The 13,752-nt window shown below is 35.8% G+C and overlaps 1 protein-coding gene across 4 annotated transcripts in view; it reads right to left on the bottom strand.

Moving 5' to 3' along the window:
* ERI1 (exoribonuclease 1) overlaps positions 1-13,752 on the bottom strand; it is a 47,813-nt gene that overhangs the window by 3,347 nt on the left and 30,714 nt on the right. For 3 of the 4 annotated variants that reach the window (XM_007101599.4, XM_007101600.4, XM_007101598.4), the window contains 5 exons: positions 12,164-12,342; positions 8,816-9,026; positions 5,809-5,892; positions 4,371-4,480; positions 2,284-2,398 (listed from right to left, as the gene is read on the bottom strand). In XM_007101599.4, the coding sequence (XP_007101661.1) occupies positions 2,284-2,398; positions 4,371-4,480; positions 5,809-5,892; positions 8,816-9,026; positions 12,164-12,342 (699 nt within the window). The other variant, XM_055080958.1, reaches the window with a different exon arrangement.

A 13,752-nucleotide genomic window follows, 5' to 3' on the forward strand; every position in this document is an offset into this window, starting at 1 on the left:
TTCCATTTCTCTAGGAGGTGGGTCAAAAAGGATCTTACTGTGATTTATGTCATAGAGTGTTCTGCCTATGTTTTCCTCTAAGAGTTTGATAGTGTCTGGCCTTACAATTAGGTCTTTAACCCATTTTGAGTTTATTTTTGTGTAGGGTGTTAGGGAGTGTTCTAATTTCATACTTTTACATGTACCTGTCCAGTTTTCCCAGCACCACTTATTGAAGAGGCTGTCTTTTCTCCACTGAGAAAAACCAAGTTTTTTTAAAGAAATCACAAAATTAGTGAAAAATCCACAAAAAAGGAAAAAATATTTACCAAATATAATCAAAGGAAAGAAATCCAAATGACTAATAACATAGGAAAAGGAGCTCAGTTGCATGAGTAATTAGGCAAATGCAAATCAGAACCTCAATGAGATGTCATCACACATCCACCACACTTACAAACATTTTAAATGACTGGCGATACCAGATACTGGCAAAGACGTGGAGCAATAGTAAATCACACACTCTTCTTGTGAGAGTGCCAACTGGTACAACCACTTTGGAAAACAATTTTTGCCTTATCAAGTAATCTCAATGTGGTACATATTCTATAACTCAGCAATTCAACTCCTAGGCTTATACTCTGGAGAAATGAGCACGCAAGGCACCAGAAGATATGCACAGGAATGTTTATAGCACCACTGTTCATAAAAAGCCCCAAACCAAAAACCACCCAAAGTAGATAAACCAACACAATGGAATTCTACACAGCAGTAAAATAAATGAACTTCAGCTATATACACAAGAAGGATGAAGCTCAAATATAATGTTGAGGAAAAAAGCAAAATAAACAATACAGCCAGTATGATGCTAATTATATCATTTTCAAAAACAGGCAAAACTAAACCATATGCTATAAGGATCAACATATAAATATTAAAGCTATAAGGAAGGGTGGGAGGGAGGCTCAAGAGGGAGAGTATATGGGGATATATGTATGCATATGGCTGACTGACTTTGTTGTACAAAAGAAACTAACGGCATTGTGAAGCAATTATACTCTAATAAAGATGTATAAAAATAATAATAATAATAAAATAAAGCTGTAAGGAAAAACAAGAAAATGATCCCCATGAAAGTATGGATTACAGGAGCTCTGGGAGGAAGGAAGAGGGTTAAGTGGGTGGAATTTACAAGGGATTTCACTCTAAAAAAATTTGTCAAAATCCACTTTTCTGTACGCATAGTTCTCAATTTTAAAATGCTAAAACAAAAAAAACAAAAAAAAATGTTTTGAGACAAAAGCACCTTTTCTCAGGAAAGGATGTGCTTCACCAAAATGTGGTTGTAAAGGGAAAAAGATGACCCAAGATCTAACATGTGATAGAGAAGCAAAGGAAATCTTCTAGGATGATTTTTGAAGAAGCCTGAAGAACAGTTCAGATTAGAACAGGATTAAAGGTTCCAGAAAGCTAGTCTCCAAGGTAAAAAAGGAAAAAAAAGAAAACGAAAAAAGAAAAACTGACACACCACCTGAGTGTTTTGAGTACTGAAAAGTGATTTACAGTTTGAATGGAGAGTAACAGCATAAGAAAACAACTAAAGAAGTCAATTATTAAATCTGGGGAAAAGTGAACACTCTCCATAATCATTAGAAATGTAAACACCGAATAATGATTTGATTATAAAGCTAACATAGCTAAGAAAGATGCAGGGAGGGGAAGGACAGGCAGGAATGGTAGCTGTTAAATGGAGCTGAATCTTCACTTTCCATTGCAGGAACTCAATAGATACCTCAGACTGAAAATTCAAGAAATAGCATAAATATATAATCTGGAAACAGGAAGGTTAATATGAGAAGAAAAACTTTAAAAAGTTAAAAGTGTTTGGGAGAATAGGAACCAGTACTGGTGAGGGCCATGGTGGAAGACTGCCATTTGTTATGAGACTTGCAATACTATTTTTAAAAATTTACACTACACACACGTATTAACTTTGATAAAATTAAAATGAAAAATCAGTGGGGAGCATCTGTTCCACAAACAACCCATATATTGAATACCCCTACAGTTTCAAACCTCTGTTACTGAAGATCATACATATATAGTTACCCTATTTAAGTAACAGGTTGAGTGAGGAATATAGCTTATTTTTCTAAGCTCACATGAACATAACTATTTGGAATCTGAAGAATAACAACTAATTATATGACCGTTTTCTGTGAAAAGCACCTAGTAAATCATAACTTTATGTACATGCAAAATATAAATTTATCAAGAGCAGTATAATCAATATAGAAATCTTACCTTGTAAAAGTTTCCATATGACTTTCTAATATTGATCCACTTTTTGGCAAAAGGTGGATATTTGAGCCTGCTTAGCTGGCACTGAATGTTCAGGAACTTACTCATATCCCATGAACTTAAATCAAAAGAGGAAAAAAATCTGGATTAAATAAATGCTATACCATTCTTAAAAATGAGGATTTTAAGTCACTCTGTTTTTATTTACACATCACCTTTCTTATATTCACACATAACACCAACCTTAGAAAATTAACTTCTCTTCCTCCAAAATAATAATTCAAAAACAAACTTTAAAAAGCAAAGTGGAAGTTGGATATATTAAATTTTTTTTGACAAACTGTCTAACTCTTATTGGGCTCATCTTGACCATTTTTATGGTTCTGATTACCTAGGCACACCTCTATCTTGTTTTTTTTTTTTACCACTCTAAAATAACTGCTCAGCTTACTTTTAATGCCAAGTTTATCACATTAGAAGTTCCTTGAAGGTATGCTTTGAAATAAAACACAAACAAATGAACAAAATACTTGAGAGAAACAAACGTAGCTGATATCAAGTAGTTAGAATACAATTTGCTCTGCCACAGCATATGTTTCTACAACACGAATCAACCTATGTAGTTAAGTAGGAGAATCCTGGCTGTATCATGTAGAAATTATGTTGCCTCATATGTGGTTTTTCCTCGGCAAAAGGAGTCAGAATTGCAGCAGTAGAAATTATAACCTTCAGCAGGAAAGAAAAAGCTCTCGACTCAGCTGCTGTGCCAGCAACAGGAGAACAAGCACCTGCCCCCACGATCCTCTGGCTTCTGTGCCTTTGTAACATCCTCTGAGGTGCCTTCTACAGACCACGGTAAGCTTGCCTGGGCTGTCCAAATTATTTCTGGAGGTATCAATTATTGTTTTTGTTAGTCCTCTGGTTACAAAATTGCACAGATTTTGAATGATCTGTCCCAGAATGTGAGGTTTTTTACAGAATTGCACACACCATGTTATGACAGAAACACCTGTGTACTTTAGCATGAACACTGCTCATTCATGTTGAAAATCAGGAACAGATTGCTAAAGAGGCCCATCAACATTTTCCCAAACTTCCATTTTTAAGCACAATTATGATGGGCCTAAATTCAATGCTCTTCTCCTATTGCACTTGAGGGCCTCTAAACCCTTCACTTAGGTGACACCTCAGCTTTTGTCCACAATTTGAAACAGAAGTTCATTAGGACTTTCTTCTTCAACCTTAATAGCATAGGGTATAGGAGGTGCCTCAGCACAATGCTGTTAATCTCTGTTTTAATCTCTCTCATCTCCCCACTTGGCTTTTCATTTAACTAATGCTTCTGGAGCATAATTTTGAGCTCAGCACTATAGTAAGCAATATGAAAGACTACCAAGTAGCAAAAATCCTTGCTCTGAATGGAGTTTTAATCTCCTTGCAAACCTAAGTCTTACACACATCAAGTTTAGATATCAGAATATTTAGTCAGATGCCAACATGAATGGTACGTATCAGAGGCTGTAAGGCTTCAAGAAAAAGGTCAACGTGAGTTGTAGTGTCCAAAATAAAATATGAGGTAGGCTCTGGGTAATAATAAAGAAGAGTCAAGGAAGAGAACCTTCCAGCAGAGAGGAAAGCTGTATGGGTACAGAGAGGAAGGTTAAACCGTGTGGTTCATGGGCCAGCCTGACTGGAGTAAAAAAGAAAAACGGCAGGAGGATTAGGCTACACGGGCAGCGTGGGATTAGACAACAGAGCCTTGAAAGCCAGACTGAAGAGTCTGGACTTTCTTGAGCAAGGAAGTGTCCTAATAAAAACAGTGTTTCAGTAAAGTCATTTAAGTTTTATACATTAATATTTAATCTTCTTCTAGCACTGGATCAGATTGTTATCTCTGCTTTCCCTCCTCTCTCTGACGTCTAGGACTTAAAATTTAACCAAGAATAAGAATGTAAAAGGAAAACTACTGTCTGTTGTGGGGACTCCTTTAGTAAATAATATTTTCTGTGGTTATTCTGAAAGTTGGATGAGTTAGAACATCTTTAATCTTAAAAAGTAGATTAAAAAAGATAAATTTCCTAAATACTTACCCATCTGTTAATATGGAATATTTATACTTTGTTCCTAATTCCTTCAATTTCATCCAGTCAATGACTTTTTTCAGTACCTGAGGGAAGGTATCAGCTTTGTCTACCTGATCCTGAGGATATGAAAGTAAAATATATAAAAATCTGGCTAGTTACATGTAGTCCTACCCAAAACAAACACTGGAGGGAAAGAAACAGTAGGAGAAAGTCTTAACTATGATCTTTTAAACTCTTCATGGTTTCCTAGGCTAAGACTCACCTAAAATTCCATTTTTAAGACAATTAAAAATTGTTTATAACCAAGTATTAGGGACTGCTTTCAACTGAAGTATATAATCCTCCCCAGGTTAAGATTTAAGATCATCCTCAGGTGTTCTCTTTTTTCAGGCCTCAACCTAGTGGCTTACTGCTTCTCCAGAGGGGAGAAAAGGGAGATCTCTCCTCAGCTGAAAACCACAGCCCTCTACAGTGGTTTCCCTATCTCGAAGCTCACATCTTTCCAGAACATACTACACATCTGAATGATCCATCACATCACTTGCATACTTAAAATTCTCCAACCACTCCCCAAAGTCTTCCAGACAAAAAGACACACAAAGACCCTTCATGATCTAGCTCGCCTCTATCACTTTAGCTTTATTTGCGAACATTTTCTCACTAGCCCATAATACACCCGAACCATCCCGAACCACTTACAGTTTTGCCCTTCACACATGAAATGCCTGCCCAGTCATTCTTTTCCACCTATTTACCTATCGTTGACTCAGCCCAAGTTCACCAACTTGAGTTTTTCCCAGGACAGCCCTCCCTTCCCTCTGTCAGAGGGAGGTCTTTCTACAGATGCCCATGACACCCTAATGAAACACTGACTGTCAGTCTTCCTAACCATACTGTGACCAGTGTTTTTCTCTGTCTGTCCCCCTGACTTACAGATTGTTAAGTGAGCTGAGGAGAGAGACTGCCTTGACCATCTTTGTATCCATCATAGCTTGGCCAATATTGAATATTATAGCAGGTCCTCAAATATTTGTTGAATGAATGAATAAAGGAACTAAATAAATGAACAAAGGGCCTACCACATTAGAATACAACCAAAAATCAGAGGCCTAAAAAAAAATTAAGCTATATATAAAATCAGGTTGTAACAGATACATTTTAAAACTTCATCTCCTAGTTCAACATGGTAACTAACATTTCCTTCACTAATGCTCCATACAAATGAAATGATTACAACTCCTTAAAAGGAAAAGCTGAAAAAAAATCTTACCAGGTGTAAAATGTGCTTTTCTATTTTTTAAATATTACAATACAAAAGATCTTTACCAAGCAAGGAAAGTATCACATTTAATTATTTACAACAATAATTTTTTTAAACTATGAAATAAATCCCTAATTTCAAAGCTTCTTTCAAACTCTAGAAAAAGGAACACAGAATTATAACCTGAGTAATTCCAGTTAGATTGATGCAGAAGTCAGAAAGTTGTGTGTTAATCTCTGGTCTCACATACTGCTGAAACGTATCTTCCTACAACGGAAGGACAGCAAGTTAAAGTATTTTCTATGACTTAAGATACATGATACATAACGTGACTATGTCAGCCACATAAGGTTGTAATCTTATAGATGGCTCAAGGCACAGACCTGTCTAGAGCTTTAACAATTTAAGGATAATGCCCTATTCCCAAAGTACTCTAATTTTTTAATTAAAAAATTATGCTTCATAGTTTAAAAAAGTTTAAGATAGAACAAGTACCTGAAAGCAAGTCTTCAAACCAAAGTTTAACCAAAGGAGCAAAATGTCAATGATTTTGTTTATAATATTTTGAAACTGTAAAGCCTATTAACGCAGCCTCTAGTCCAAGATAGTAAGAGCTTTTTAAATAACGTAGTATGCTGAAGAAATGCCAGTCTGCAGTTACAACTAAATTAGTTCAGATTCCTGCTCTCCCATTTACTCCTGACTAGTCCTTATTTTTATATTAAGATTCTACTAAACTGAATTCTGAATAATCAAAATTTAACTATATGATATGTAGTAATTTAAAGGGCAATAATACTACTAATTATTTTAGCAATGTTTAACCTCTTCAAGAAGCTTTCATGATTGCCTTCTTATTTTATGCTCACAACAACTTTGTGAACTCGGTAAGGATGGCGTGGTCATCATCAGGCTCAGGTCTCTAAGCATTTTTTCCTCTGGCCCAATGCTGCCTCCCTTAAACCAGATCACACTAAGTCACTTGTTAAAAATTAAGGACAATTTCAAAGCCTAAAGATTTATCGGCAGCAATTATTAATACTAGGTAGCTATGGGGAAAAAGACAAAGAATATTACTTATAGTAGAAGATTAAAAAATTAAGAAAAATCGTGTTTATAAAATTCTTTTTACACACTAGTGTTTTAAGCAGATGAATTATCAATAGTTACTAACAATTATAAAAGAGTAAAAGAACAGCAAAGAACATTTGAACTTCAAAAGTTATAGATGTTCTTTACTTACCAGACGTATTGCAAAAGGAAAAATTCTACTTAATTGAATTTCATAGATAAATGAAGTCTATCCTTTCAAATATCAGTATTTTGTTTCATAATTTTAAATGAAAATCTTAAAAAAATATGCTGCAACTTACCTTACCATTATAAGCAGGTACTACTAAGTATGACATTAATAAAATTGTATTTGCTATTTAATACTTTCAGCAGAATGATGCCAGAGGACTATGCATTCATTGACCAAATATTTAATAATCACTTAAATAAATTACATAGTAAGTTAAAAGGTGATGAGGGTTCTTAAAAAGTAGAGTAGATAAGAGGGATCAGAAACATTGGGTCTGTGGGGTAGTCAAGCTACACTATTGCACAGAGAACCAGTTAGACTTTATTTAGAAGGCAAGAGTTAAGGAATGCCCGGAAGGAAGGAAGGAAGGAAGGGAGGGAGGGAGGGAGGGAGGGAGGAAGGGAGGGAGGAAGGGAGGGAGGATAGGAGGGAGGAAGGGAATTAGCAGCAAGATCTCTGCAGGAAAGGAATTTGAGCTAAAGCTCTGGGAGGTTCCATTGCTAAAGCTATGGAACAAGATGATAGACGAGATCATTAAGGGAGAGGATCTATATAGAGAAGAGGACCTGGGATTGAACCTACAGCATCCTATATTAGGAAGCTGAGAAGAAAAGGAGCAACCAGCGAAGGAAACTGTGAAGGGGAACCCAGTGAGGCTGGCGAAAATGCAGGAGAATGAGGGGTTCTGGCAGTCACTTGAAGGACAGTGGTCAATTCCACCAGGACTTAGGTAAAGGTCACAGATGACACTGAGGGTGATTTTAGTGGAGTGATGGGCTGGAATACATAACTTAAACCTACAAGTGGTATGGGTTTAACAGAGAATGGGAGGAAACAGACAGAAGTGTATACAACTTTTACAAAAACCTGCTGTAGAGGAACAAAGACACGGGGTAGCTGGCAGGGAGTAGGATCAGGTGAAGGCTTTTTATGGTGTGAAAAATAACAAGTTTGTATGTGATGGGAACGATATAGTAGAAAGCAATGAATCATTCATGTCTAAATGATGGAGGAGAATGGCTAGAGCCATGTCCTTGAGTGAGAGAGAGGAAGTAAGATCTAGTGAGTTATGCAAGATGATTTGCCTTCATAGCTGTCATTTTTTTCTTTTAATTTACTGACCTTTAATCTGCTTTGGACAAGGAAATTATATAAATGGGCTGATTAAGACTATAACTAAAAGAGGCTTCAAACAACAGAAAGAAAAAATTGTACGCATTTCAATGCACCAAGCCTTTTTATACTTACTCCCAGTGTGTTGGTGGCAACTGGGGATACCACAGACGTGGTACTTCAGAGTAGATGAGCTGTTACAATCCTTGTTCAGGATTTACAAGACACACGATATTAATTTGGAGGGATCCTGCTGAGTTCCTAAACTAACAATGCACTGATGATGAGTATCTAAAGCAAATATGTTATATGGCTTAGAAGCCAAGGTTACAAGAGTTGTTTCCCCCATAAACTTTTCACCAGAAAGCTAACTAGTTTTAAGTTGAAAGGTAATTGCTATACCTTATCATTTTTATAGTTCAGAGTATACATTAGTCTACCACAGTGGTTCTCAACCCTGACTGCATACCAACGGAGAAGCTTTAAAAAAAAATGCTGAAGCCAGGGGCCCCACGGAACAACTAAATCAGAATCTCTGGGATGAGGACCAGGCATCAGTTTTTTTTGTTTTTTGTTTGTTTATTTGTTTTAGCTACTGGAAAAGGAGAGGAGCAGACTCTGAAATTATTTTATTATAGCCCATCTATTAAGTATGCAGCAAGAGCAAACACCCCCTCTTTAGAATTCTAATTCTAGCTGAAACAGCAAATGGGACCTTAGTAGCCAACCCCAGAATAGCTGCTGCTAAAAATAAAATTAAAACAATTCACTTACTATTTCTAAGGTATGAGTATTCAGTAAAACAACAGGAAATTCAATTATTTCATGTATGAACTCAGGTGGGTTACCCTCTTCACAAGTGGCTTCGAAGTCAATAACACAAATGTAGTCGTAGTAACTGTCAGCACAACTGCCCTCTTTCAACATCAGCTTCTGCTTCTTATAATAGTTTTTCAGTCTCTTCTTTAGTACATCCTTTACACCTCTAAGGAAAATAAGAATAAAATTAACGCTTAGGTGGATTTTACAGGCAAGAATCTGAACTCTTACCTGCTGGCACTGGGTTGAACACTGACAGCATTATCCCAGCATAATTTAGCAAATGTTAGCCAAAATAAATGTAAAGAAAGCAAAGCTAATTTAGTAAAGAACTAATTAAAACAGAACGTTTAATACAGCATCAATATTTTAATTCACAGGTAACTTTTCATTTTTGTAGTACGATATATAAAATATATATTGGTCTTTCAAACCATAACCTTTGTCGGCATGCACTACCTACACAGCCCTGTTGCCTTATATAATAAGATGACGTACATGATACAAAAACCGAAATTAATACTGAATTATTCTGCTGACCAAACACAAATTTCAGAGAATGAAAATTCAGGAAAATTGAACATAGTATGCTCTCTCTTTCCTTTCTTTTGTAAATTAGACAACTAAAAAAATCCACATGAATTTGAAAGCATTATGACCCTAGTAGTATATAAAGTTGAATGTCTCTTAGCTATTTAACTAGGAAAACTAATTTAGGAGACCCTAGAATAAACCATGTCCAGAAGAACACTGTCATAGTCAGTAGATTCTTAATTGCAATTAGATTTCTTAATTTACCATGGGTAGAATTTGATTCAGGAGATTTCTGTTTTACAGGTATTTTTAAAATATACCTTCCACAAAAGGGAGGTGGGGCAAAGTTGTTCTAAATTTATGACAATGGTGGGTAAAGGTGGTCACATTTGTTTGTCAAACAGTATATATTACTTCAAAAGATCAAAAGTAGCAACCATTACTTAAACTTCCTTCACTGTTACTTGGTTGAGTCCTGTAAGGGCTTGCAAATACAAAATGGTAGTAAAAATAAGAGGATCTAAAAACTGTAACTAATGGGAAGTGACAAGGAAGGCATTTTGGCCCCGTCACCAATTAGCGACCGTTAGAAAAAATGTTTCTAACCTATTGTTTTCCTTTCTAAACTACCACTAAAAAGGAATCTTATCCATGAAAAATCCTGATAATTAACCAGCAAGTTGTTTTAAGACAAAATGTGTTAATATGTTTATTTGCTTGAGATTTTCCAAACTACCAAAACCTAGGAAGGAAACCCTCAACTCCTTTCATATTAAGGTATTGTGCGTGACCTCTGCGTCATGTGACAGCTTTGGATTAGTTTGTCTTAATTTCTTTTCTTTCTTTCTTTTTTTGAAGAAACTATATTTTACTAAAGGTGAAACGTTATTTACTAAAATGCTGTCTGCAAACCTAATGGCAACATAAACACATAACCAACCAGTTACTCCAGAAAGAAAACTTTATCTTTAACATCTCCCTTGCCCCTCCACATCCAAACAATCACCATTTCTGCCAATTCCAACTCAGAGAAACATAGAGAATCTGGTTCTCCTGAATTCTCTCAGGTGGGGCTCCCATTAGCTTCCTGGACTCTGGCAAACATCTCCCCTATCACAGCCCTCCTCTTCATTCTTCACCTTGCTCGAGAGCTAAGCACTAGCACCACCGTCCTGCTGAAATATTTCAGTGGCTCCCTTCTGCTTACGAGGTAAAACGCAGACTTTAGCACAGAGTTCCTTCACCACTAGGCTACAACCTATCATTTCATCATCTTCTTCAGATGCTCCCCCTCCCCACAGTACACTACACACTGCAGACAAAACACAATACAAGCCACGTCCCGAAAATGGGGCATGCTTTCCTGTTCCATAGTTTTGGTTGTACAAAGAAAAAGCAAGATCATGTAGCAGAAAATATACAAACAGAAATTAGGAGTTTTGATTTCTTTTCGCCCCAAATACCCTCCCCCTCCCTTTTCTGTTTTAAGTCAATTCAAATGTCACTTCTGAATCCCTTAGACAGACTCTTCCGCGTTCTCACGCTGTACTTGGCCAGACCTTCAATACAGCTCTGGTCACTCTGTATTGTGATTATTGGTTTGTGAATTTTCCTAAAAGACTGAGATTTCCAAAACAGGGAGTAGATCTGTTTTACCTTTATAACATTATTACCTAGTAAAGTGCTTACAATTCAGTAAGTGTTTGTTGACTAAATGTATAAACATACATTTGATCTCTCTAGCTAACATATAAGTCAGGAGTGAGCAACTGATCTTCACACCTGGGAAGAACACACATTTTGCCCAGAAAATCTTAAGTAGGCTACACATTGTATTTCCAGAAGAGAGAGTCAGGGGGAAAGGAGGTAAAAATCTTCACAAATTATGGAGTAGACAATCGAGAAGGGGGAAAAAATACATGTGTGCTCTTTTGAAAAGCAGTGAAGCTCTACTTTAAAGCAAAGAGGAGGAATACTGCCTATAAGAGAATAAGGATTCAGGGGGACCTCAAAACAATAAGTTTTCCTCTATTACCTGTAGTTATTTTTTTCTAGATGCCTGGCAATTCTCTTGTGTATCAAGAAGCTACATATTTTTCTGGATCCTGAAGGTCATTCCTTCCCCATGCCCCAAGTCAAAATAAAGTGATTTGTTTCACAAAAAGTTATTAAAACTTAAGTATGTATACATCTCATTGAAGATACACACACATGCACACATACACACTCTTGAGTTGGCTAAGCTGCATTATTTTCTCATTCAATATACATACAGTTAAACATAACACTTACTATCATACTGAATATTTTTAGAAACTAAAACAGAAGAAAAAATACTTCCTAGTAGGTCAAAGTTGTTTTTTTAATTACTTGGTTTCAAAGAAATCTTTATAAAAATAATACAAATGAACAAGAAAAAGGAAAAATACTCAATCTCGTTAATAAGTTATAATTATCTATCAACCAAATGATCAACTAAAAAAATTTTTAAACATACTCAGTATAAAATGATAGATACTCCTATACACTTCTGGTAGATGATCAAAATACTCATCAACTTTAACTCAGCAATACTACTCTACTGTCTAAAAGACTGACAGAAATAATCAGAGTCACACAAAGATTCATGGATAAGAATGTAAATTACAGCTGTTATTTGAATTGTTAGTAATCCTTTATAATAGGATTACAGACATTTTTCAGTGTTTTCAAGATTTTCTAGATGAACATGTACTACTTTTATAATTTTTAAAAGTTATTTTTAATTACCTGGTTTCAAGCTTGAATTCTGAAAGTTTGGCTCTGAGCTCTTCCTTACTCATTCTATTAATGCAACCATTCGTAATAGCAATCTCTTTGTAAACTGGGTCACTGAAATCACTTGCACTGGAGGTAATGAACTTAGATCCTTTTGTTTCTTGGCCATCAAGTCTCCGTCGCTGCTTTTTCTACCACACACACACAAAATACATATATATATATAAAGTTTATAATTAGTACCAACATCTTAAAGATTCAACCTCCTAAGGGCTCTTTGTGCTATATGTTCAATAAAAAGTGCTTAGGAAGGAGGATGTGTTTCCAATACAATTTTCCCTGCTCTCTTCTCAGTCACGAGGTTCCTTACAGGAAATGAAGCGAAGTAAAAAGAGCACCACTGGTTTTGGGAGTCAGGGCAACCTCAGTACAGAGCCAGCTGATTGTTTAATAGTAGCATAACCTTGGGTAATTACTTATTACTCTGATCTTCAGTTTCCTTATCTATAAAATAAGTATAATAATAACTGTCTCAAATGGTATTTGGTATTGGTAATGATAAATAGTATTTGGGAGAGATTATTATAAGGATTAAATGAGATCAAGTATATCAGGTTCCTGACACCATACCCACCATGGCTATTAATAAATGGTAACTTTACTAATTACCATCACAGACTGTAGGTCAGACCTTTTAACAAGCAGTATTCTAAAATTTACAAATGAACCAATTTTTAAGTAAACTTTTACAACATTAGGCATGTATACATCAGTGCTTTCCTGAGAATTTTTTAACCTGACTTCATTTCACAAAGTTAACAGAAATTGGCCAATATAAAAATTAAAGGGACCAGAAATATGATTCAAAACTTGCTAGTACCCAAGGCAAAGAAGGAAATAAATTCAGTTCCAAAACAGGCAATTTCCGAAAGTTACACATATATCAGTTATTCAGGAGAACTATAGTTACTATATTATAAACCTTTCCTCCTTTCTTAAATGAAAATCCATGTTAAGAAAGACATAATTCGATTCTAATCACACAAGTAGTCCCAACTTACTAATACGTTAAGTTCCAAAGATTCATTTACAAGTTATTTTCCACATGCAATGTTACAAATATTAGGTATGTTTCAGAATTTTCAAAAATACTTTGGAATTTACTAGCAATCCATACTAAAGCTTGTTAACTTAGTTATAACTTACCACATTGTCCCCATGTGAACTTTAATGACAGATTAACGAGGGATAACCATGGATAGGACACAGTCCCTGAGTTGGAACTGATCCTGATGGTTCAGGGACTATTTCTCACTCTTAGCTCTCAATTTAATGCAACACACATTTAGCAGATACCATGCTAGAATACTTAAGAATTACTCTCTCCCATCTCCTCTGAGGAAAGAGGACAGGAATTCCAATGTATGAACTGTCCATAAATTGAAGAATAATTTTTTAAATAATTTTATTTATTTATTTTTTGGCTGCTTTGGGTCTTCATTGCTGCGCGTGGGCTTTCTCTAGTTGCGGTGAGCGGGGGTGGGGGGCTACTCTTCGTTGCGGTGCGTGGGCTTCTCACTGTGGTGGCTTCCCTTGTTGCA

Source organism: Physeter macrocephalus, chromosome 20 (assembly GCF_002837175.3).
Source record: "Physeter macrocephalus isolate SW-GA chromosome 20, ASM283717v5, whole genome shotgun sequence".
Lineage (NCBI taxonomy): Eukaryota > Metazoa > Chordata > Mammalia > Artiodactyla > Physeteridae > Physeter > Physeter macrocephalus.